The sequence below is a fragment of the Diachasma alloeum genome, unplaced genomic scaffold (assembly GCF_001412515.2).
Source record: "Diachasma alloeum isolate Michigan unplaced genomic scaffold, Dall2.0 Dall_scaffold_00198, whole genome shotgun sequence".
Taxonomy (NCBI): domain Eukaryota; kingdom Metazoa; phylum Arthropoda; class Insecta; order Hymenoptera; family Braconidae; genus Diachasma; species Diachasma alloeum.
In genome coordinates this window covers 1,896,019-1,919,674 of record NW_021680363.1, presented here as the reverse complement: position 1 = coordinate 1,919,674, position 23,656 = coordinate 1,896,019, and the positions used below count along the sequence as shown (strand labels likewise).

General features: G+C 39.0%; 3 protein-coding genes across 10 annotated transcripts; 2 read left to right on the top strand and 1 right to left on the bottom strand.

Annotated features, from left to right (window-relative positions):
* Positions 1-763: 763 nt before the first annotated feature.
* On the top strand, positions 764-12,122 carry LOC107035454 (protein kinase 4). 6 transcript variants are annotated; one of them, XM_015252856.1, is made up of 12 exons: positions 764-853; positions 2,555-2,650; positions 2,719-3,054; positions 3,878-4,019; positions 4,213-4,332; positions 5,344-5,612; positions 5,840-5,952; positions 6,190-6,822; positions 7,737-7,946; positions 8,381-9,642; positions 10,056-10,200; positions 11,006-12,122. In XM_015252856.1, exons 3-12 carry the CDS (start codon positions 2,825-2,827, stop codon positions 11,011-11,013), a joined length of 3,132 nt encoding a protein of 1,043 aa, XP_015108342.1. In that variant the 5' UTR covers positions 764-853; positions 2,555-2,650; positions 2,719-2,824; the 3' UTR covers positions 11,014-12,122. The 6 variants fall into 6 exon arrangements, with proteins under 6 accessions (XP_015108342.1, XP_015108344.1, XP_015108347.1 ...); XM_015252858.1 differs by lacking the exon at positions 764-853 and adding an exon at positions 935-992; XM_015252861.1 differs by lacking the exon at positions 764-853 and adding an exon at positions 1,032-1,290.
* On the bottom strand, positions 12,002-18,445 carry LOC107035457 (protein cereblon). 3 transcript variants are annotated; one of them, XM_029125897.1, is made up of 6 exons: positions 18,379-18,445; positions 15,947-16,145; positions 15,086-15,141; positions 14,496-14,825; positions 13,454-14,055; positions 12,002-12,866 (listed from the first exon to the last, which is right to left on the bottom strand). In XM_029125897.1, exons 2-6 carry the CDS (start codon positions 16,002-16,004, stop codon positions 12,659-12,661), a joined length of 1,254 nt encoding a protein of 417 aa, XP_028981730.1. In that variant the 5' UTR covers positions 16,005-16,145; positions 18,379-18,445; the 3' UTR covers positions 12,002-12,658. The 3 variants fall into 3 exon arrangements, with proteins under 3 accessions (XP_028981730.1, XP_015108352.1, XP_015108351.1); XM_015252866.2 differs by lacking the exon at positions 18,379-18,445 and having other exon boundaries at positions 15,947-18,335; XM_015252865.2 differs by lacking the exons at positions 15,947-16,145; positions 18,379-18,445 and adding an exon at positions 15,683-15,932.
* LOC107035456 (mediator of RNA polymerase II transcription subunit 26) lies at positions 17,801-23,418 on the top strand. The gene is made up of 4 exons (XM_015252864.2): positions 17,801-18,230; positions 19,113-19,187; positions 19,933-20,214; positions 21,544-23,418. The coding sequence occupies exons 1-4, from the start codon at positions 18,168-18,170 to the stop codon at positions 22,627-22,629; spliced, it is 1,506 nt and encodes a 501-aa protein (XP_015108350.1). The 5' UTR covers positions 17,801-18,167; the 3' UTR covers positions 22,630-23,418.
* The last annotated feature ends 238 nt before the right edge of the window (positions 23,419-23,656 follow it).

Genomic DNA, 23,656 nt, shown 5'->3' with positions numbered 1-23,656 from the left:
TATTTCTCCATAATTCAAATTAATTAGATGAATTGTAATTAAATGACTCAATTGAAAGATTATTAGTCGCTACGAAAAAATATTTTAGTGGAGAACATTTCATTGCCATTTAATTTAATAATAAATACTTAACAATGACAAAAATTCTAGTCTCGAGTCGCCATAAAAAACATTTCCGATCTATTAAAAACGAAATGTCAAGATAATCAGTAATAATATTTTAATAAATTTTTTCGCAATACAAATATATTAATATATTAAATATTTTTTTATATTTATTCATATATTTTAATATATTAGTATATTTTTATAATAAATAGCAGAGCGATACTCAATAGCCCAATTTAATTTAACTTACGGGAGGGTGGGGTAAAATGGACACTTTTGACTTTTTTAAAAATATTAATGAGGGGTTGAAATGTTGATAAAATTTAATATATTTTTTTCAACACAGAGAATAATTCTTTCCCTTTGTGATGACCCTAAACTGATCTCAATTGCTCAATTTCTTTCGGAGTTATGAATAATTAAATAATAATTAATAATAAATAATAATAATAATTATATAATAATTAATTTTAAAAAGTCTGAAGTGTCCGTTTTACCCCACCCTCCCCTAATTCTGTTGAACCACGCGTTTCCCCTCTCCCCCTCGCAATTTCAAAACTCCCTCCAGCCCGCGACTTCCGGCCTGCCCCGGAAGAGTGTGCAACCTCCCAATCCGCCTGCGCACATCCCCCGCGCATCCCCCAGTGGACTTCAGTGGAAACAAGGGTGCCCTCTCGAATTCTCGCATACATAAAAAAAAATTACCCAGTAGAAAAAATATATTTGTAGTGGAAAAGTTGAATACGTAAGTAAACAACGGCTTAACAATCGCCCTCCGCTCGCCCCCTCCCCGGAGCCCTCCGAAGCCCCCTAGAGCCCCCAGAGCCCTGTGAACCGCAGATCGCAGCGAATCCGTGGGATTGTTGTTCCGATGAAAAATTAAGGTTAAATCCAATGGGCACAATCAGCCTTAAATCTCCTCCGTTCTCTCTCCACTCCCGACAACTGCTCTCATTCCCTCTCATTCCCTCGCCCCTCCCTCGCACCGTAAAAAATCCCAGTGAAGTGTAAACCTGTGACATTAGTGGGAAATCCTTGAGGAGGCGAAAAAGGAAAATAGAAAAAATAGCCGAGTCCTCAGTTCACTTCTGTCCTCGTCTCCCCGAAATTAACCTTTTCTGTTCACTCAATTTGCCCAATTCTCTCCCTCTGTTATTCTCCAAAACAGAATGAGAGGCAATCGTGAGTGACAAAAAAAACGAAAATACTGAGATGAAGGTACTAATGCCCTCCCTCCTCCGCCGTTCCCCCACCCATTTGTATTCGCTACAAAGAGACAGAGACAGTGAGACATAACGTGAAGTTACAATCGCGAATGCGTTTTGGAGTCCGAGTCATTTTACCCTCCGGTTTTCGTGGCTCATTTATTCAACAGTTTTCGCGTTTCGCTGGGTTTTTTGCGGGTTTTTATTTTCGAGTGGTCAGGGTATTGTTGTGAAGGTGCTGTCGTGTCTCTCTCTCCCTTCATTTTCAGGGCAACAATCCGACGCCATATCCACGACGGACGGGTAATTGGATTTTTTCCGAGGGTTTTTCACTCGATTTTTCGGGTTTGTCGGGCTGATGGTCGGGGGGCGGACTCGCGGGGGGCTCCGGGGGCACCAGGAAATCGCGATTTTGGGGGTGCACAGGGTCGGGAGGACCAGCAGCGCTCGGTGCTGTGACGTTTCGAACAGGGGTTCAACCCACCAACAGCTGTTTCCACACTTCATCGCAGGTTTTCGGGTTTATTTTCGATTTTTCGGCGGGGGGGGCTTTCTCCGGGGCTTTTCGGGGGTTCAGGGGGGACTCGGGCCGGTAGATTTGCAGGGGAGTGACAGGGGGGTCCTTCTGGTGTCGGGGGGAGAGTCTTTGTTCTGGGAATCGATGACAGCTCCTGTCAAAATTCTTGACGTCTCGGTTGTGCGTCAATTGAAGTTTACGATCGTGTTGTTGATGCCCGGGGAGGGGGGAGTGCTGTTTTCTGTGGAGAAATTGGTTTGGGGATTTTTTTTGAGACTTTTTTGTTTTGAGGGGTTTTTGTGGGTTGGAAAAAGTGGGAGGAAAGATGGTTCTTTGATCGTTGACATCTCCTGGTGTGGTGAAATGATTGGGATGGGTCAAGGCTCATTTTGAAGGGCGAAAAATTAACTTGAAAATGAAAAAAAAATTGTTGAGTTTCACTCAGCAGATGTCGAGATATCGGCGATTGAAGATCATTTATTTGATCCCTTTTTTTTGAGTGAAGTTAAATTTGTTGTCTTCAATCTTTGATTCCTGCTGATCAAATGGTGCAATTTGGATGGATCTGTGCTCATTTTGAGGGCTGAAAAATTACCTTGAAAGTGAAAAAAAATTGTTGAGTTTCACTCAGCAGATGTCGAGATATTGACGATTGAAGATACTTCATTTAGCCTCAAGTTTAGGTGTACTTAAATTCTGACAGATGATTTGATTTTTGTTTCAGACAAATACACAACGGGATCCATAATTCTTGTCGAATCGGTGTAAAGGTTCATGGGACGTTAGGATTTAACTGTTCATAATTGGATAAATCGACCGAGTGAGTGGTTTTACGAGTTTCGTTGGTGAATTTTGAGGATTATTTGATGATTTAATGAATTTTTCAAGATTGTGGATTGTGGAGTCGACGATCCGGTGAGGAATATCGAATTTATAAATAGTAAATCAGGGAGTTTGTTGCGAGGTTGAGGAGGAAATTCAGTGGAAAGTGATAATGTCGGTATTGAATCAGAGTGGTGAGGATGCTGTTGAGTGTCCACTGTGTATGGAGCCCCTGGAAGTGGACGATCTTAATTTTTTTCCATGCACATGTGGATATCAAATATGTAGATTTTGCTGGCACAGAATTCGTACAGACGAGAATGGCCTGTGTCCTGCATGCAGGAAGGCCTATTCTGAGAACCCCGCCGATTTTAAGCCCCTGTCGAAGGAGGAAATATCGAGGTTTTTATCATTTTATTAAGACATTTTTATCACATTTTAGTAAATAAGGTGAATCTGCCTATGAACTTCAATCATTTAGATAGTCTGAAGAATTTATCAAGAGAGAAATATGATGGGAGTCATTATTTTATTAAGATTTTCAATACATATTAGTAAATTAGGTGATTCTACTTGTGGATTTCAATCATTTTGACATTCTGAAGAATTTATCAAGAGGGAAATTTCATTGGAGTAACCACTTTATTGAGATTTGCAACACATGTTGAATTTTAAATTATTTGAAAATTGAAAAATATATTTCCCTGAATTTTCTTGATTTTTATAAGTCTTCAGGGAATTATTAAACTGGAATTTACTATTTTCATCAATCTATGAATTTTCAATGACAACATTATTCGAAATTTCACTGAAACTGTCAACAGATAAAAATTACCAAGAAGAAGACCGCAAATTTCAGCAAAAAACTGAAATTTTGTAGAAAAAATTATGAATTGAAAAATTTCACTGAAAATTTACGAGAAATCCAAATTTTTGAACAGCTGGAAGACAATTCCTCAACTCATGGCAGTTTTCAATGCCCAGATTGCTTGAAATTCTCGTGAAATTGTCACTCGAAAAAATTACCAAGTAGATTTAAAAGTATTCCCCAAAAACTAATTTGTCAAACGTAAAATCAGTGACGACTCGTAATAAAATAATCCTCTAAAAATGCCTCTGCAAATATTCATAAAAAAATCATATGATCTGATGTTAAAATATCAATTCCGACAGCTGAAGCGAAGAATAATTCTCGACGAACGAATAATAATTATTATTTCACCAGGTTGAAGGCTGAAAAAAGGCTGAAGGATCAGCAACGTAAACAACGTGTCACGGAAAATCGAAAACATCTAGCTAATGTTCGAGTAGTTCAAAAAAATCTTGTGTTCGTTGTTGGTCTCCCCATGCGGCTGGCGGACGCCGATGTAAGTGCATTATAATGACCCTTCAAAAATTGGGGGTGAGAGAACAAATATATTTCCTCACTTGAACAACAATTGCATTCACAATTTGGTGTTTTATTTCTATCGAGAGTGAGCATTTGTGTTGAATTGATTGAATGATCCCCCAAAATCAACATCCCTTGAATCATAATGCCACTCACAATAAGTATTCCAGGTTCTCAAGAGACACGAGTACTTCGGTAAATTTGGGAAGATACATAAAGTCGTTATTAATCAGAGTACATCGTATGCGGGGTCTCAAGGGCCTAGTGCCTCGGCGTATGTGACTTATCAGGTTCGTAAAAATTTTAGTAAAACTGATGACAAATTTTTCATCGTAATTACAGGGAACTAATTAGTTCAATGATGAAATAGAACGAGGTGGTCTGACTTGCAGATGAATTTTTCATGATTATTTTTCATACACTGTCAGGAAAAATTGGAATTTCAGAGACAGTTTAGAAAATAATAGCAAAAAGTTAAATAATAATGATAATATTAAATTCAATTTTCCTGATTTCTGTTATTTTTCATGAAATAATTGAACTGAAATTGACAATTTCCATTGATTTTTCCATCAAATTGTAGATCCAAAAATGAAATTTTTTGAAAACTAAAAAAAACTGTAATTCCATAGACAAAAATCATAAAATTTCAAATTTCGTTAAAAATTCAATAGAAACCTCAATTTTTAAGTATTAGGAAAATGAAAATTTCTCAATTCATTTGTATTTTCAATTATTTGACAACTCCAGAAAATTTTTCTGATTTCTATTAATTTGCATGGAATAATTTAACTGAATTTTACCATTTTCGCTGATTTTTCCATTAAATTCTGAATTTTCAATAATCAAATTCCTTGAAATGTCAGTAGAAATGTCACTTAATAAAAATTAGAAAGAAGTTTACCAGAAATTTTAGCCGGAAATTGTCGCAAAAAAATTGAAAGTCATAAACAAAATGATAAAATATCAAATTTTTTTGAAAATTCAAAGCAAATTCAGTTTTTTGAGCAGCAGGAGACGAGAATTCCTGAATCTACCTGAATTCCCCTAATTTTCACTCATTTTCACGGAATGATTGAGCTTAAATTGACAATTCCGTGCGTTTTTCTCCCAAATTATGAATTCCCAATGACGAAATTCCCTAAAAACCCAGCGAAATTGTCCCTCAATCCAAATTTCCAGCTATTCAAAAATGTCCCCCAAAAACAAATTAGTCCCACCGTAAAACCAACTCGTGCCGTCGTTCCTTGAACTCTCCCACCATTATTTCACCTGAACTACATAAAAAAATACCTCTTCAGCGCCAGGAAGATGCGCTACGCGCGATAGAAGCAGTGAACAATATTCAAGTGGACGCTAGAACGATAAAAACGTCACTAGGCACCACCAAGTATTGTTCACACTTCATGCGAAATCAAGCGTGTCCAAAGCCGGACTGCATGTATCTGCACGATCTGGGGGATCAGGAGGCGTCGTTCACCAAGGAGGAGATGCATCAGGGAAAGCATCAAGAGTACGAACGCAAACTCGTGCAATCGTTGCATGTCTCTGCGACATTAGCAGTCAATCGGTAAGAATTCAAAACATCAATAATTTTTTTCATTAGAGTTCATTGTGGAATTATCCTTTCGTCGACTAGTCAAAACATCAGTTCTAGATTTTGTTTACGAAATTAATTGAGGATTATTATTTCGTTGACGAAATGGCGAAAGGCACTTCTTTCAGAGAATTTTCTCGACTAGAAAAAATATATTGAAGATGCGGAGCGAAGGGTAATTTCGTAATTTCTAATTTCAGGAAACCGACTCCATCGCCTCCAGTGACGGGTACCACAATCCGCGAAAATGGTGCAGTACAGAATTCTCAGACAAAGGAAGCGTGGCCATCGTTGCAACCTGGTCAAACAAACAGTAAATATCTCATTTTCCTTTAAAAAAAACTGCCGATATCTTCGAAACGAGTGGCTGTATCAAAAAACATCTAATAACATTTTTTGTAGCCCCCGAAATTCCGCAGAAAAAATGCCTCCTAATGTTTTTTGATACAGCCACTGGTTTCAAAGATATGAACAGTTTTCTTGACAAATGTATTCATATCTTTAAAAAAAAATGAGGGCTTTTTGCTGACAATTTTTTAATTGCTCTCAGGCACTTCATCAATAAGTAAAGACTCCTCTCCCCCATCGCAATCTCCACCACAGGCGAATTGTTCAGCCCCATCTGCTGGGATACCGTCAGCCCAGTCGAACAACAACTCGACGCAGCAGCAGAACAACAACAACAAGGGCGAGGGCATTGGCTCGAGCTCACGTCGTGGTAAGAGCAACAGCGAGAGCAAGGTCCAGGCAGTGCGAAATAAGCACAAAAATACCCAGAATAAAGAGAAACACGGTACGACACGTACAACATCGAGATCAGAGTCCAGTTCCAGTGGTCATGGGATGGCAAGTGATAAACAACAAATTGATGGACAGAAGGACATCAGGAGCTTCAATGACGAGCAGAGTAGTGATGGAAGTGCTAATGGAAGGTGCAACGATGATCAGGGGGTGCATCGACAACGGCAAAATAGCGATTCAGCTACGAGTATTGAACAGGCTATGAGGGATATTAAATTAAATGGTGTTACACGTAATTGTGAGACCTCGGAGAGTGAGAGTGAACCGCAGAGGGAGGGCAGCACACCAGCCAGCACGGCGTCCAGTAGTTCCGATGATTGTGCCAGCAATGGGCCTGAGAGACTCGTTGTTCATGACGATAACTGCGATCCCAGTGTTTTAGGTGAGTTTTTAAGGAATTCTTTGAAGGGGTTTTCCACATTCGAGGAAGAATTCGGTCATTTATGCATTTTTTTTTCAAATGCAGGGATTGTTGAGCCCCATCCATCGCATTAATCAAAATTTAATGCATATGTTGATTTATAGAATTTTTTCGAAAATCGGTTGTCCCACGATAACTAAAAGAATATTCTGAATTTATTGAATGATGGCCTAAAAAAATTGCACAATTGTAAAATTGTATCGGCGACAGCAATAATCGTCGTTTCGATCTACAGAATAATTTTCCAAAATTTCGTACTTTTTGAGAATGAGAATTCCAGAGATATCATGCTTCAAAATAATTAAATCATAGCTCAGAATATTTGTTTTGATGCCACCCCGTTGGAGTTAGAAGATCATTAAGATAATTATATTTAGGAAATTTTGAAATTTTCCAAAATTTCCCTGAAAGTTAATTTTCTGACGGTTTCTTCAAATATGATGTTTCAAATTCATTCAATTATGCACGAACAAATTTTTTTTAACACCCTTTTATCAATGTTTCAAGATAATATAGGTAAAATCATTCTTTCATTTAATTTATATAAGAATTTTCACGACAAATCTAACGCAATTGATCAAAAAAATATAATTTAATTGAACAAAACAGTTTAAACCGATAAATGCTGATTTACTAGCAAAAATAGCTTTGCTATAAGAAGACAAAGGCAATTTCCCACTTGTTTTTTGTATGAATTTGTTTTTCACTCCATAAAATTCAAGCACCACCATTGATGCGCTCCATCACCCCCCGATATTATCAATTCAATGCCGAAATAAAAGACCCAATCTCTTATTTCGACATTAAATTGAACCGCTGAAAACCGATATAATTTTAGTCTTGTAGTGTAGAGATGTCTTCATTCGTTGTTCCAGGCACATCACCGATAACGAACACAAACGCTAGTCTAGCGTCAGTCAGCCAAGCACCACCTGGTTTACATCCAATAAATACTAATTCTAATGGATTGCAAACGCAAGTTAATCATCGGTCGTTATTTCAAACAGATAACAACAGTTTCTTTAGCTCCAATACGTTTCAGAAAATATCCACTGTCGTGTCAGTGCCACAGAATTCACAGTCAGGTAGAATCAATGCTCCAAACTACATTTTTTGCATGATTTTCTGTTAAAAATGGTTCATTCTCTTAAAATTTTAGATTTTAATATTGAATAACTTGGAAATGGCTGAGTGGAATTTCAAAATTTTTATTCAGTTCGAAGCATTTTTAATCTTTTTTAGAATGAGCCCGAATTCATCCGAACCGTATTATCGCTTCCGGAGAGATTCAAGATTCATAAATCATCATTTTTGGTTATTTTAATTTTTTTTTTCGATTTTCTCTCGAAAAAACTTGATATCTTCAAAACGAGTGGCTCTATCAAAAAACCTCATAGAACACTTTTTGTAGCCCCCAAAATTCCCCACAAAAAAGTTCTCTTTAAACTTTTCGATAAATCCACTCACTGCAACGATATCGTCAATTTTTCCAAAACCACTAATCTCCTTTTCTCCCCAGCAAACCCCAGCATCGACTGGACAGCCCCAGCCCTCTCGTCAATCCCCGACTCCCTGCCGTCAGTCCACTCAACCGAGGATTGGCAGGCAGCCTTCGGCTTTCAACCCGAGAAACGTCACTCGAACCATCAACAGTCCCTGGTGCCCCCCCAAAGCCCAACAGCATCACCCAGCGTGCCTTTCAACGCTGAAAATTTCCTCGACGACGAGGACTACCTAGACCCCCAGTACTCAAAGCTCCGTGACTTCGATCCCTCCATAATAATGACATCGACCCCAGCCTCGAAATTCATGGCAGACTTCCAGCAGAACTCCCTCCAACAAAGACTCTCCCTGCAAGCCCAACAAAACCAAGAGAACTGTGAATACATAAAGCAGAACGGCCACATCCTGGACAAACCAGAGAGCAACGACATGAAGGTGGACGACGACCTGGGCTTCGATCCCTTCCACGAAACCCAGAAGGCCCTAGCTGAGCTAATGGAGAACGAGATGCAGTTGCAGCAGCAGAGACTCCTCCAACAGCAGCAGCAGCAGCAACAGCAGCAGCAGAACCATCACAACCACCGTCACAACCACTATTTCCACAATCACCAGCAGCAGCAGCAGCAGCAGATGCACAGGGAGCGCGAGGAGACAAGTAGAAATCACCAGAACATCGCCCAGAGCCTCCAGCCCCAGCACTTCACCCAAGTGACACACCTGGCGCATCTCCATCAGGCCCACCAGCTCCAGAATATCCAGGTGATCCAGCAGTCCCACAGTTTGATATCACGTCTTCCACAGGGCATGATTGCCACTGGCAACCAGAGCCCTGTTCAGCCGTCAATGCCAGTCGCCAGCATCGGCCAGAGATCAAGATTACCACCACCTGGATTTCCTGGGTCAACTCCCAATCACATGAACTCGTTTGGCCTTGGAATACCACGCCCTGCACCCAATAATTCGGCTCCTCAGCAGAGCTCGTATCTTCCCAATGGCAATGTCATTGCACCTCAGGGGATTCACAAGTGCACGGGAGATGGGGTTTATGGTATCAAGGACTGGTGTGAGATTAATGGGGGACAGCAGGGACAGGGGCATGTGTTCAGTCATCAGGGGCTTGGCCAGAAGGGGTGGAATAATTTTGGACCTGTTGCTGATTGGACAAGCATCGATCCGGCTATTGTTAGTTCATCGAGACCTGTGCCCTTCCAGGGGACTAGCACGTGGCAGTTCCCCAGGATTCATCCGAGCTCACATGTGCCACACAATGCGCAACAGGTGACAAAATCATTTTTCTGCTTTAATTTCTTTCATTTTGGGTGTTTGTTTTTTTTTAATGAAAAAATCACTACAAGAATTAATGAATGAGGTAGAAAGTTCTGTTGGAGTTTTTCGTTTGGTTTCTTAATGAAAAGGGGAAAAAGAATTTGTGAAAAGGACTGGGAAATTTAATATCGAGGGGTTTTTATTGAAAATGGCTCAATGGAAAAAGTTGTCTAGTTTCTGTTGAAAAAATTGGAATAGAATTTACAGTTTATTTCGTTAATTATTGTCATTAATTGTTATTTTTTGTTTCATGGTATTTTTGCTTCTCTTATTAATTTTGGTATTAATTATTAACCATTGGAAAATGTCAGGGGATAGTTATGCGATGAGATTAGTAAAGTATCATGATTGGATTAATTTAACAGGAGCAAAGTGCACCAGCTCAGCACTGGGCAATGCAGCCACCTCCGGGCTTTGGCGGTCCATCGTCAACTCAGTTGAATGGTCAACAATCAAGCACAGCTGCACAACCGCACACTAAGCTCATTTCCGCAGGGCCGGAAATCGAGAGTGAGTTTTATCAATTTTTCTATTAAGGATATCCAAGTACTTTGGCTATTTTTTCTTCAGCGAAATGTTTTTATGCTTTTCTAGTCAACATCAGACATTTTACAATGATGTTATTATTTATTATTTTATTATTTTCGTTTGCAGCTTTGAATTTGACTTTCGATATTGAACAGTTAGAAAACATTTTTAAAATTTGTGAAAGAAAATTTAAAAGTTTACTTTTGGAGAAAGATTGATGTAATAATTGAAAATTACGAGCATTTTTTATAAATAATTTATGAACAATCAATTTTTCAATCAGTTTTTAAATATCATTTGTTCGAAATCCTAATAAATTTATTCATATTCAGACTTTTACTAGAAATCGATCTCATGCCTAAAAAATTCAGTTTCCGAAAGTTTAAACAATTTCAATCTTTTATTTATCAACAACGATTGCTTAAAAAAATAATAAATCTGTGCGAAATGTAATTTGAATGACGCTGAATATTCACAAATATTTTCAGATTTGTGTCACGCAATTTAATTGATAAATTTGATAATTAAAAAAGGTTGAATCTATAGTGTGGTCTGTACCAAACTGTAAAAGCTACTTGGATATCCTTAACACATGACAAAATAAACTGTCTCCAACAATCAGAAGCTCGCGATTGTCTGCATAAAAGTCAGAAAAACCTGCGTCACCTTCACCCCCTCTCATCAATCTTCAAAACAACCCCAGAAATTCCCAAATCCAACTAATTTACCAAATAAAATTGAATAATTAATTCCCCTCAAATTATCCTTAAATCTCCAATTGTTTCAGACTTATAAATTAAATCACAATAGAAAAATGAAATCATGAAGTGACCAGATGGGTAGGAATCATGGTAACGGGACGAGTGGGTGAATAAAAAAATTGGAAGAAATAACGAGGAGACCATTGGATGACGGACTCGATGGTTTCACTGGCAGCAGGATTTCCCTCCAGCCCCCACGAGGTGAAAGAGATCATCACTCATCCTGCCGTACCTTCTAATCTAAATTTGTAATAAATTAATTTCTTCCACGCCAGTGAAAGGAAAGAAACAATTCTGACGAGAGGAAAAATATTAAATGATTTAATGAAAAATGAGAGAATTTTGAGAAAAAAAAAACCGCTAAGCGATTATTAGCAGTCTGCGAATAGAATGGGAAAATGAAGAAATACAGAATATGATTATAATTATAACAATAATAATAACGATAATAATAATAATATTAATTAATAACGGAGGGCGCAATGGCATCGAAGCAATTATTTGGTGATACAATTCATTGATATTTAGTGATTAATTAAATGAGAGGAATCAGTCATCTTAATGGTTTGTTGAATTGGGAGAGTGAGGGGAATATTGTGACATAATTTTCGACGCCTCACGACAATTCTGGTTCTACTGTGCAGCCCTCTGGCCCTAGCTCATACAGAAATTGGGCGCCAGGTCGTTTTATTCACCAGAACAACCACTGGGGTCAAATTCGTTATAAATTCGGAATTTTCGATTGAATTCAAGAACGCGTGGTATGGCAGTTTTATAACAAGCCATATGGGTGTGTAGCGTTACTTAGGGTTCGCAACGTGGACGCGGGTGGTATATGAACCCCAAAAAGCCAAAATAATATAATTAATTTGACTAAGTTACACGAAAGTTAAGCCTCGGACGTGGCTCTCGTTGATGAGGGTTTCACTACAAGTCTGGTGGCGACCAAAATGATGAAAGAAACCCACGTGACGGTCCGCAAAAACCGTGAGATGATTTGTAACAAAAATAACACGTTACAATAGAACGATTTTATGCAGTTTAATGCAGCATAAATTATACATTAGGAAACAATATTTTTCGACATCTGATGGGATGATTATAGTTTCCACGATTAAATGCAAGGATTTTTTTTGTTATAAATTTATAGAAAGGGCTATTCTTATTATCTATCAGAGAAAGAGTGGGGTAAAATGGGTGGGGAAGTGGTAAATTATTCATAAAAAAATTCTATCCACGTTAAATGAAGTGTGAACGGAAAATCATTGCATTTTACCACTTCACAACTGAAATTAATAATTTTAAATCGTCAATATCGCCAAATCTGCTGAGTAAAATTGAAAAAAAAATGGTTTTTTCCTAATTTTGAAAATGAGATCAAGTTTTTTTATTTTATTCATTAGTTCAGGATATATTGAAGATTTACGAAAATCCATTTCCCCACTCTCTAGTACTTTATAGAAATGACATGAATTACAAAAATTCAACGATTCACACGTGTCAACGATGAAACATAGAGTAGAATGAAAAACTTGGGAATTAGTTGATACAATCCAGCGAATCAAATATTTTTAAGGATTATTGTCGTCGAGGGAACTCATGACAAAGGAAAAAAAGGCCAGAGGTAAGTACTCAATCGTCTATGATCCATCGTAGACAAAAATATTCATTCGAATATGTTATACCCCCTCGAGATCGAAGATCCCTGAGGAATCGTCGCAGTCTTCTTCGTCGTCATCGTCCTCATTTTTATCTGGATCTCCCCAGACGAAGCCTGTGCTGGTCAGACCCCAGAAAGATTTGGGAATTAAGTCTGACCGAGTTGCGGTGAATTTCCAGCCCTTGTGGTACCCACAACGTGCGCAATTGGCAATCGTCCAGGCATATCTGGAGTGTAAAAAAGAGGGAATTATCTGGAAATGTATTTTTAGCTGCAAAAACAGATCTTTAACAATTTTTATATTGAATCATTCCAGATCTGCTGCTTAAATTTATTTTGAAGTGCTTTCCATGTGCTTTCAGATAAATGAAATAAATTAATTCTCAGCCTGCCCCTAGATTATATCAGTTTCCAAAATTGAAAAATGAATTCCACAAAAATTATCTTGGGTTTTGGGCCTTCAAATTTCGATTTTGACTTTTCGTTTATATTTTCTTAGCCACACTAAAATGAGTAAACTGCGACAATTTCAGGCCCTTTGCTGCGTAAGTGACAGAGAAACACCCATTTTTTCGTTTTTCTCATTTTTGAGTTTTTACAGTTTTCACGTGATCGAATTAAAAACAATTTCGCAATTTTATAATCCACTTTTTGGGAAATATCTCCAATACGAACAGAGATAGCGAAATTATTGTAATGACCTTTTTTGTAGAGAAAATTGAGAGCTTTAAAAAAGTCTCTCACCAAAATTTTGCTATCTCTATCGAATTCCGAGATATTCGTCAGAAACTGTTGCCCCACCAGCTTTACTCACCCCGGAAACCAACTGCACTCCGTAGAGGGTGGATCCTGCCTCAAGACAAGTGACTGGGCCCGATGAACCGTAACAGTCTCGTGAATAGCCCCATGAGGGTTGCAGTAGGCACTCTGAATGCCCTCGGTGTTCATCGGAAAGACGTCCACCTGTTTCGCAATGACAGTTCGACAATCCGAGCAGACGAACAATTTCTCCTGGAGTTTTGCCAGGAGTTTGACCTCCACCTGGAGTCTCTGAATGGCGCAATCCAATTCTAGGAGTGATATCTTGACATTGTCCTTCATTATGAGATTCTGGGCGACCCAGAAGGACAATTCCGTGGGGTCTGTTGGGATATTGATGCCCCGTGAGCGCACAAAACGCAGGTAGTGGTGGATCTTCATGGCTAGACGGCGAGGATTGTACTGATGGTAGACCCAGGCCGGCCAGGGCGTCAGCACAGAGTCAAGTCTAGCCACTTTGTCTTGGCTCTTCGCCTCCTTCTCATTAGTCGGAATTACTCGGAGGCGGTCCAGGCAGGCCAGACGGTCCTCGTGGAAGGGCGGGCCTAACTCTATCTCTGGGAGGATTTTTACGTCCGCGGAAATTCTTCCTGATGACTAAAATCAAACATTACGGTAATTAATTAGGGAAGAGGAGAGGGGACGGGAATTTTTTGGGAATAACTCCGAATCTAAGGGAGATAACGACATTTTTGTAATGACCTTTTTTGCAGAGTGAAGTGAGTGCTACAAAAAAGGTCATTACAAAAATGTCGTTATCTCCCTTAGATTCGGAGATATCCCTCAAAAACCCAGCTAAGACCTCTTAATTTAACTATTGCCCAATTTTAGCAATTATCTCGGAATCTAAGACAGATATCGCAATTTTTGTCATAACCTTTATTATAGCTCTCAATTCGCTCTACAAAAAAGGTCGTAACAAAAATTTTGCCATCTGCCTCAGATTCCAAGATATTCACTAAAAACTGACGAATAGTGAAAATCTACTTGAACCGTTTTATCGTTTCCCTATTGAAACGATCATCTCAGATACTCACACTTCGTATCCGTAAAATCTTGAACCTCTGCCTCCCCTTGGCCTTGACCCTCACCTCATCTGACCCAGTGTTCTCCGAGTATTCGTAAATCTCGGCGGTAGTCCCCATGGAAAAGCCCCGGTCATACCTCAGACAGGCCACCCCGAAGGTTTTATCCTTATTAATGCATTTCCTGAGCATCTCGATCGTCCTGATGTCGTACTCCATCATCGGGAGGGTCTGTCCCGGGAACAGGACCACCGACTTCTCAGCGAGAAGCGGCAGATCCATGTAGATGCCGTTATCCAAGAGGGTTCTCCCTCGCAAAACCTCGAGATCGTTCCCTAAATACTGTTTTCATTGCGATTATTAATATCATTTTTTTTATTTAAGCACGAACCCAGAGAGTTATACAGCTATTTGAATATAAAAAAAAATTATATAAAGAATAATGAATATAAAGAAAATAATAATGTAATGAATATAAGAATAATGAATATAAGGAAAAAGAAAAAAAATATACAGGTAGGAAAGCTAAGATACAGTTGAGTGATAACGTGTATCCACTCAATTAATATCATTTGGATGTTTCGAGGGGTTCATCGACTTACCGAGTGCGACGTGGCCAGGGTCATGTCGAAGGTGTTCTCAAGGGCTCCGGGGGAGGCTGGAAATATTAACTTTAGTTACTTCACATCGATGATGCGTCTATATTGGGAACATGACGCAACTGTTAGGGGGATTGTCCTAGGGTTGTTACATGACGAGGAAGGGAGAGAATCCCATTGTTGCCAAAAAATTTCATCATGTGAATGTCCCGATTAACGATTTTTATACGCGAATAATTTTTTTAAAGTCGTCGACAAGAGAAATCAGTAGCAAAGGGGAAAATGATTCAAGGCAATTTTGAATGAATTCGGTTTTCAATGAATACCTCGGAGTCTAAGGCAGATGGCAAAAATTTCGTTATAATCTTTTTTGTAGAGCGAAAAGAGAGCTACGAAAAAGGTTATCATAAAAATTTCGCTATCGCTCTTAGATCTGGAAATATCGCACAGTTTGGAGGAACTCAAGTGGCCAATGCAGGGAAACAACAGAACATAAGTTCGTAAAATCTTCACGTTCGTAAATTGTCGCTTTTTTATGATTGTCGTAACTCAATCGTCAACCAGGAATATGTAATTAAATAATTAAATATTTAAATTTACGTTGTATACATGAATCTGTGGAACTTGAGGCTGTAATTGGCTTATGGTGTTGGGGCTGTAAACAATAAATATCCGAATAAATACATAGATAAGTAAATAAATACATGAATAAATAAATAAATACATAAATGAGTAAATAATGAATGAGGAAGACAAGGCACTTGACAAGTAAAAAAAAATTCCTTTTTTCAAGCTTTTCAATTCTTTTGTAAAATGATAAAATATTCAGACTTTTTCCGCGTTTATCAAAATTTCGATAGATACCATCCATTTCCTCGACTTCATCGTCCCCATCCCCAGCACCTGCTGCCTCGGCATCCATCGTTGTGCAAAGATCGGCGATCAACGATGAAAGCCCCCTGAACCACTGGACAATCACTTTCTCAATTACTGATCACTCATAAAAAAAAGAATCCGAGTACGACAACGCCAGTCCCCGCTCAGAGGAGCTGTCAATCGTGCACTAAAAAATACAAAGATAGCACACAAACAACGTAAACCCTAAACAACGGTCTATTACGCACTAGTTGGGAAATGTTATTTTTTCCGAATGTTTGCCAAGTTGAGGGGGTGGAGGTGGAGGAGACCGTGGACTCGAGCGCGAGGAGACAGCTGATCGGTGGAGGTGTGCGCATGCCCAGTGACGGCCGCAGGCAAAAAAAATATTAGAGAAGGAAACTGTTTCAACTTTTTGATTTTCTAAATTCCCAGATGATTTCACATCGATTCATGCCACTTTCATTAATTTTAACTGAATTTATTTAACCCTTGAAATTTTTATCTGCTCATTATTCTACGCATTATGATGGATAATTAATTATGATGTCAGTTATTCCAGACGATCGCTTAATTCTAGAAATTGGTTTCAGAGCTCTCGAGAACAAAAAAATTGACCAAAATTCGGGAAAAACTGCCGTGAATTCTCGGGTAACAGTCTGGGCGCCGCCATCTTACTTGGATACCCCCTTCCTCTGCCACAAAGGGCTTTAAAGATGGCGGGGCCTCCACCTCGGATTTTTAAACATTTCTTATAATTATTTATCCTCTCCAGATCACCCTCCGCTCTCTCCATCCGGTTTATATAAAAGGAGTAAATTTTTCAAGTCATTTTTCACATTTTTTCATCCCCTTTTACCTGAGAATTCGTGGCGCAAAGTTTTCCCCGCATTTCATTCGTTGATTTTTACTCCCGATTCCACAGTGAGTTTATTTTTTATGAGGAATTTTTAAATTCTCTGTTTTTTAGTGTTTCTTCGAAAAATACAGAAAATATTCAGGAAAATAAAAAATAATAAATGTGAAATTGCTTGTTTTGAAAGGCCCCGGGAGTAAAAAAAAATACTGAAATGCGGGAAAAACGATAAATAATTCAATAAATATTCAACAATTCGAGTTGATTTATAATTGCAGGTGCCGCCATCTTGCTTACAACCCCCTCCCTCTGCCACAAGGAGCTTTAAAGATGGCGGCGCTCCCACCTCAAATTTTTAAACATTTCTAATAATTATTTATCCTCTCCAGATCACCCTCCACTCTCTCCATCCGGTTCCTATAAAATGAATAAATTATTCAAGCCACCTTTCACACTTTTCCATCGCCTCTAGCCCGAGAATTCATGGCGCAAATGTTTCCCCACATTTCAGCCATTCTTTTTTCTCCCGAGGTCTCTTATTTATGGAATTTGGGTATTTTGGAGACCGCGTTCCTGGGGGGTTTCCATCGTTCGAAAATTCTCGATAGTGGGAGAGCCGACCGACGAGCGACCAGTTACCGGAAGTGATCGTGCTCTCTATACTTAGTAATAGAGTGACGCCCACTTTTCCAGAAAACGGCGTTTCCATGTATTTAAAGTCTCTCAGGTCTATTCTAAACGATCGACAAACCTCGTAATTTCAATTCTAATTAGCCAATCAACCAATCGACCAATGGCGCTGGCATTTCCCCCGTGCCCGCCCCTAATTGGTGGTCAGAGTGACATTGACGGTGTGGTGGGGATGGCGGAGACGGCCGAAAGCCGGCGAAAGGGGGCGAAGTTGGCCAAGTGAGACAGACACTGAGGGGGACGAAGGATGCTATGGTAGCAAGAGCTAGGAGGCACTCGGGCGGCAGGGAGGGCACGCGAGCGAACGGGCCAATGTTAGTACGTTCGTCGTCGCCATTGCCAGTGCGTTCTCGCCCTCGCATTCGTGCGCTACATCTCGTGTGCGACGGTTCTTAAATGCTGAGAACGATAACTCGCAAAATAACAATTTTCACGAAAATTACATCCATCATAACATAAGGATACCATAACAAATACAATTTTTACACAGATAATATAAAACTAGAGAGAACTATTTAATTGTAAATTAAGATAACTTGGATCCCCTGTAAACATCATAAATATATCGAAAAAAACTATATATTGTTAAATCATTTGTCAAAGTATTTTGAGAGAAATAACAGTTGTGGGCCCTCAGATAAATTAATAGTGAGCTCTCTACCGATGCAGCAGCATTGCACCGAGCTCACCCAAAAATTGTTGAACTCAATTGATAAGGAGTACAATGTAAGTAATTTATCAAAAGCCAACCCCCCGGGGGGGAGTGCTGATCATTTATCTCCGACGAATTTACGAGTTTTCAGGGGTTTTAAATTTTCGAGTTTGAGAAAAAAAAACGCCAAGAATCCGTCGACATAACCCCCGACGTACGTACGAAGAGTGTGTGGTTCACCAACTAAGCCCGATTCACGACAATTCCGCCGTCCGTACAGTCAAACGGCTATCGTGCCACTCTCGTTTACTCGTCTCCTTAGCCTACACTCGTCCGATGGCCTCTGTGTTGGTTGTAAACGTGGTGACACATACCAGTGCACCACTGGGCTCATTTCATTCACGTGAATGGGTTGGTTGTACGTGTAGGGTATTAATTTGGGTGTGAGGGTGACGAAGAATGGCGACGACGTTGCGATGATGACGAAATGAATATTTTTTCAGGGTTTTTGGGGTTTCAGAATATTTTGGAATCGAGGGGGTGACTTGGGGGGGGAGTAATCACCCTTTTCGGGGGCTTTTTCGCCGCCATATGAGGGCATTATGACACACGGTTGACGGGATTTTGCGGGGACGCGTGTGACTTCGTGGAGAACTTTTACGAGATTATTTGTTGAATGATTCTGGGGATTTCGGGATTGGATTCTTGCTTTCGGGGTTGTCTGGGGGTTCGCGGCTATTTCGATGATTATTTTCGGGTTTATTTCGTGGAGAACCAGCAGAATTAATTGAATGTACAAAAAAATTGAGAATTAAATCATTGGTTTATTCAGTTTTAATAAAATACTCATGGCGGAATGGATTTGTTATATCGCGTATTTACAAGTCACTGCTCTGTCTGGATAATTTTGTAATGTACATTCAGAGTTTTTGATGATGATGGACGTGATGTTTCAGGTCGTCGATATGGGCGCCGTCGTGGATGTCATCACAGCCCTGGAAAAGACGACAATCACCAAAGAAGTGCTCGAGGTTTGTTGCAATAAATCATTGATCGATGATTCATAGTTGTGGATCATTAGCATTGATTAGTACACCATTTCGAAAAGACATTTTTTTTTCTTTTGGATAATCAAGGGAGATCGACATTTTTTGGGTCTATGATCTGAATTCAATGAGAGATGAGAACAACGCGGGGAAAGGGATCAGCAAGAAGAACATTTTTTAATTAATTTTTTGTCAATAATGAGGGGATATCAACATCATGGAAAACATCAGAGAGACGTGATCAACAAAATCAAAGTTTTTAAATCGATATATTTTTTCAAATATTGAAATACTTTTGAATTGAATTTCGATCCTCGTCTTTTGGTAGAATGAATAGAATAAACAGAAATTAGGAATTGATGATTGACAATTTTATCGGATTATTATGAAAAAAATCACCAAAGAAGTACTCCAGGTATATTACAATACAGAATTGATTAATGATTCATAGTTATTAACAATTATTATTGATGTACAATGCACAAGTTGGAAAACACATTTTTTCTTTTTGGATAATCAAGGAAGATCAATATTTTTTGTTCTTATGATGTGATTCCAATCGAAGGAGATATGAAAAATACGAAAAAATATAATCAACAAGAAAATTGAAAAATCGATTTTTCGGTGTCTCTGGAAAATTTTTAAATTAATTTTTTTAATCAAGAATTTGATTGAGAACTTCAACGTATTGATAAATAAAAAAATTTAATAATAACGATCATTGATACAGAGTACACGACTTGGAAAACACATTAACGAATTACGACGTCAAACAACAAATGATGCACTCGCTAAGAGGGCTAAGGATCTTGTGCGAAGATGGCGAGAAATGGTCTTACCGCCCACCAATTCATCCTCACAAGTGGCTGGAGGTGTAGCAACGGTTCAGGGAATCAATGGAACAAAGCCACAGAGTCCTGGGGTACGGGTTATACCTAGGTCACGTAGTCCACCTGGGAATAAAATTTTTAAACCACAGAGTCCACTTCTACGAGATGGAGCACCATTGAAAGTATGGCATTTATATTATTATTATTATTATTATATATTTATAATATACTAATATTACCATTAATAATAAAAATACTATTATTTTATTTTATTTATTTTTGTTCATTTTTTAGAATTTAACCGATTATCTATATAAGATTTATATAAACGATTATAGATTGCAATTTAATTGTTTCTGTTTTCGTATGAAATTCTTAGCCTGATTTATTCATGCCAACATCACATTGATGGAGGGACATGGACTTTTGTTTTGGTATTCTTCTTCTTTATGGGAAAGACTCGAGGACAAAATCCCTCTGGAGCCACAAGAGACAAAACAGTGCAAACAGTATAATATAACGTTGATATATCCCAGAAATAAATGACACAAAACAAATTAGTAGAATGAATGGGGCGGTTTATTAATTAATGACTGGGGAGACGTACCCTGAGGGCAAACAAAGATTTTATGGACGAGTTTCACAAATGAGATATATAAATATTCATTTTAACGTGTTTATAAGTTTATTGTTTCTTGCTTTTGATGATAATAATATCAGTTGATTGATTGAGGTCTGCATTTGGGACTTCTAGACATGCTGCAACAATGTGATATTTATATTCATTAGATTTATAATTTCAATGGATATCAGGGAAGGGAATAGCCTCACAATGACTTCTTATTTGGACACACGAACTAATGCGAACGCTTTGGCTCCAGTTCTCCAGGGAATGCCTGATTGCAAGTGTAGATGGGAAGCATTCAATTAGGCAAACACGTTTTTTGGGAAAATTACGTAATGAGTTGGTGAAAGTTGAGACGAAAAACCGATGGAAGACGTAAATGAAAGGGGTCCATTGGGTTTTGAGTCGATACTTGTCTGCTGCTGTCGTTTAGCGTTCAATTTATTCACATGTCGATTAGATTTGGTCCATTCATTCAATAGTGAAGCGACAGTTCAGGTCGATTTTGACTATTGCTCAGTTTTCAACGAATACCTCGCAATCCCAGGCAGATAGCAAAACTTTGGTCATAAGCTTTTTTGTAGCTCTCAATTTTCCGCGCAGAAAAGCTCCTCACAAAAATTTCGCTATCTCCCTTAGATTCGAAGATATTCTTCAAAACAAAACCTCTTCGTTATTTCACTTCCGGAATGCACAGAAGTCCTTTTGAAGTCTTTATTACCCTTTAGGGCCCCAGTGGAAGATCTTTCGAACGTTAACTCGATTCTTTTCACTGACAATTAGATCATAGTGTTTCATTTCCCCAAAATCCCGGATTCCTGGATTAATTTACATCGCCTGGAGATGAATACGTTTATTGATTAATCCAAATGCCTTTTGAATTCAGGTCCTGAGTCCAGCCCTCTCCCTGACCAGCGATCAGTCACGTTCACCAAATCCAACGCCAACGAAGCACCTGCCAGCATCTCTTCCCCAGAATCACCGATTGAATCAGCCAATATCACCAAAACTCTCAACAACATCACACAATCCATCCCTGGACGCAGTCCCCCGCACCCACAGCTCCAACAAACGCCTCCGAAAAGACGAGCCCACAGACACAATCACCCCCCTGTCATCAAAGGACGATCATAATGTTAAGAAACAGCGGATCAACGGTGAAAACGTAAATATTAATGTTAACACAAACTCGCAAGTGCCTAGCCCATTGCCAATAAATTCATCAGTCGATGTTATCATCAATACTGACGATAACAGTGTGGATATTGGTGGGGGACCCAAGAAACGTGGACGTAAGAAGGGTAGTAAATCAGTGAAAAATCAACAGCAGCAGCAAGATCGTGTTAAAGAGAAACTTGCCAGCATATCGCGCAATCCAAAGTTGAAGACAACCCAGGAGTTGCTGGCGGATTTGCAGGCAAGGGGCTCGACTGTTACTGGCGCCGGCACCTGTAGAACAGTTAACGAGCCACCAACCACCGAGGAAATACTACGGTGTGACGCTGACGAGGTCCCTTATCCCCGCAACAATCGAGTTAAATTGACGAATTCAGGGAAAAAGAATGGCGACGATGGGGAGAGCGTTGATGATGATAATTTCGATAAAATAACGTATCATGATCCAACGGTGGAGGAAATTCTCGCCAAACTGCCGCCCTTAGATCACGACTCGATAAGGTGGAGTGATGATGAGGAGCCAGCAAGCCCTGTCAAGAGGGACATCAATGATGATGATGTTGATAGACTGCATGATCATTGTGTTGAGGGCCTCAATGGCAATTATCAGTTCGGTGTGAGGCATTCAGAGGGCAAGGATGCCGATGACGCTTGTGATATTAAGAGGATATCCGGTATTTACAGACGTCGAAGTACTGATACTGATAGGGAATTCAGAGAGTGGCACGAGATGCTAGCTAGGCCCAGCTACGATGGCCAAATTCTCCACATATTGCCTTACGTTATCATTGATTAATTAATTTTAGGCGACGAATTATTCATTATTTTTCGTTGAGCGTGAGGGGCTGTAATCGAGGCCCTGGGATTGCCTTTCGTTTTTTTTTTTTCAATTTGTATATTTGCGTTTTTCTCTGAGGCAGGCTGCCCAGAACTCGAACGATCGTTGGGACTTACTTTTTTTTCTCGTCATTCTCACGTGTCTTCCGTTCGTCGTTTCAAATTATTTGGGATCGTTTGGGTTCTGATGATGGGACAATGGATGGGCCGAGAGTGATTGAGGGAGTGTGGACTGTTGTTGAAATTTGAGGGGTGAAACACTTGGGATCATGGCGATTGCGTTGTTGGCACTTGGTTTAGGACTTAAAAATTATTCTTTCTCGTTTTATGAGTTTTCTTTCTTTCAGTTATTATTACTTAATTCTTTCAATGATGGAAATGAGAATTATTGTTCTTGAGGTTTTTTCTGAATAATCATTACTGTAAATAGTTGAGGTGTAAATTGAGAGGGGAGGGATTGAATTCGTTACCGATTGGATTTGCGATCATTTTTTGATCCCAGATTGTCTGAAATATTATGATGAATGTTGCAATTGTAAATTGTCCGTCGAATGGGGAGTGCCAGTGAGAGGGGTGAAAATTTATTTCAGTTCTTTGGGTTCAACTTTTGGCAATGACAATATGTAGAGAAATTTGTGAGAATTAATTCACCAGTGGAGGGGGAAAACGGTTGAAGCCGATTTTTTCTATTAGTTTTCCGTGAATATCTCGGAATCTAAGGGAGATAGCAAAATTTTTGTTAATACCTTTTTTGTAGAGGGAATTGAGAGCTATAAAAAAGGTCGTGACAAAAATTTCGCTATCTGCCTTAGATTCCGAGGTAATCATTGAAAACTGGCCAATAGTCAAAATCAAAGGTCTTAGCTGTGTTTTCGTGGAATATCTCCGAATCTAGAGGAGATAACGAAATTTTTATAATAACCTTTTTTGTAGGGCGAATTGAGGGCTACAAAAAAGGTTATTACGGAAATTTCGTTATCTCCTAT

Excerpts from the sequence above, each read along its gene's own strand:
- LOC107035457 (XM_015252865.2), bottom strand. The coding sequence starts at position 15,788 with ATGTATTTATTTACTTATCTATGTATTTATTCGGATATTTATTGTTTA. Across the intron at positions 14,826-15,085 it reads CCCTGGCCACGTCGCACTCG|TATTTAGGGAACGATCTCGA; the intron begins GTAAGTCGATGA and ends CAATGAAAACAG. Across the intron at positions 12,867-13,453 it reads GAGTGCAGTTGGTTTCCGGG|ATATGCCTGGACGATTGCCA; the intron begins GTGAGTAAAGCT and ends TTTACACTCCAG.
- LOC107035456 (XM_015252864.2), top strand. The coding sequence starts at position 18,168 with ATGCAGCAGCATTGCACCGAGCTCACCCAAAAATTGTTGAACTCAATT. Across the intron at positions 18,231-19,112 it reads CAATTGATAAGGAGTACAAT|GTCGTCGATATGGGCGCCGT; the intron begins GTAAGTAATTTA and ends GTGATGTTTCAG. Across the intron at positions 20,215-21,543 it reads GAGATGGAGCACCATTGAAA|GTCCTGAGTCCAGCCCTCTC; the intron begins GTATGGCATTTA and ends TTTTGAATTCAG.
- LOC107035454 (XM_015252856.1), top strand. The coding sequence starts at position 2,825 with ATGTCGGTATTGAATCAGAGTGGTGAGGATGCTGTTGAGTGTCCACTG. Across the intron at positions 4,020-4,212 it reads TGCGGCTGGCGGACGCCGAT|GTTCTCAAGAGACACGAGTA; the intron begins GTAAGTGCATTA and ends TAAGTATTCCAG. Across the intron at positions 5,953-6,189 it reads GCAACCTGGTCAAACAAACA|GCACTTCATCAATAAGTAAA; the intron begins GTAAATATCTCA and ends AATTGCTCTCAG.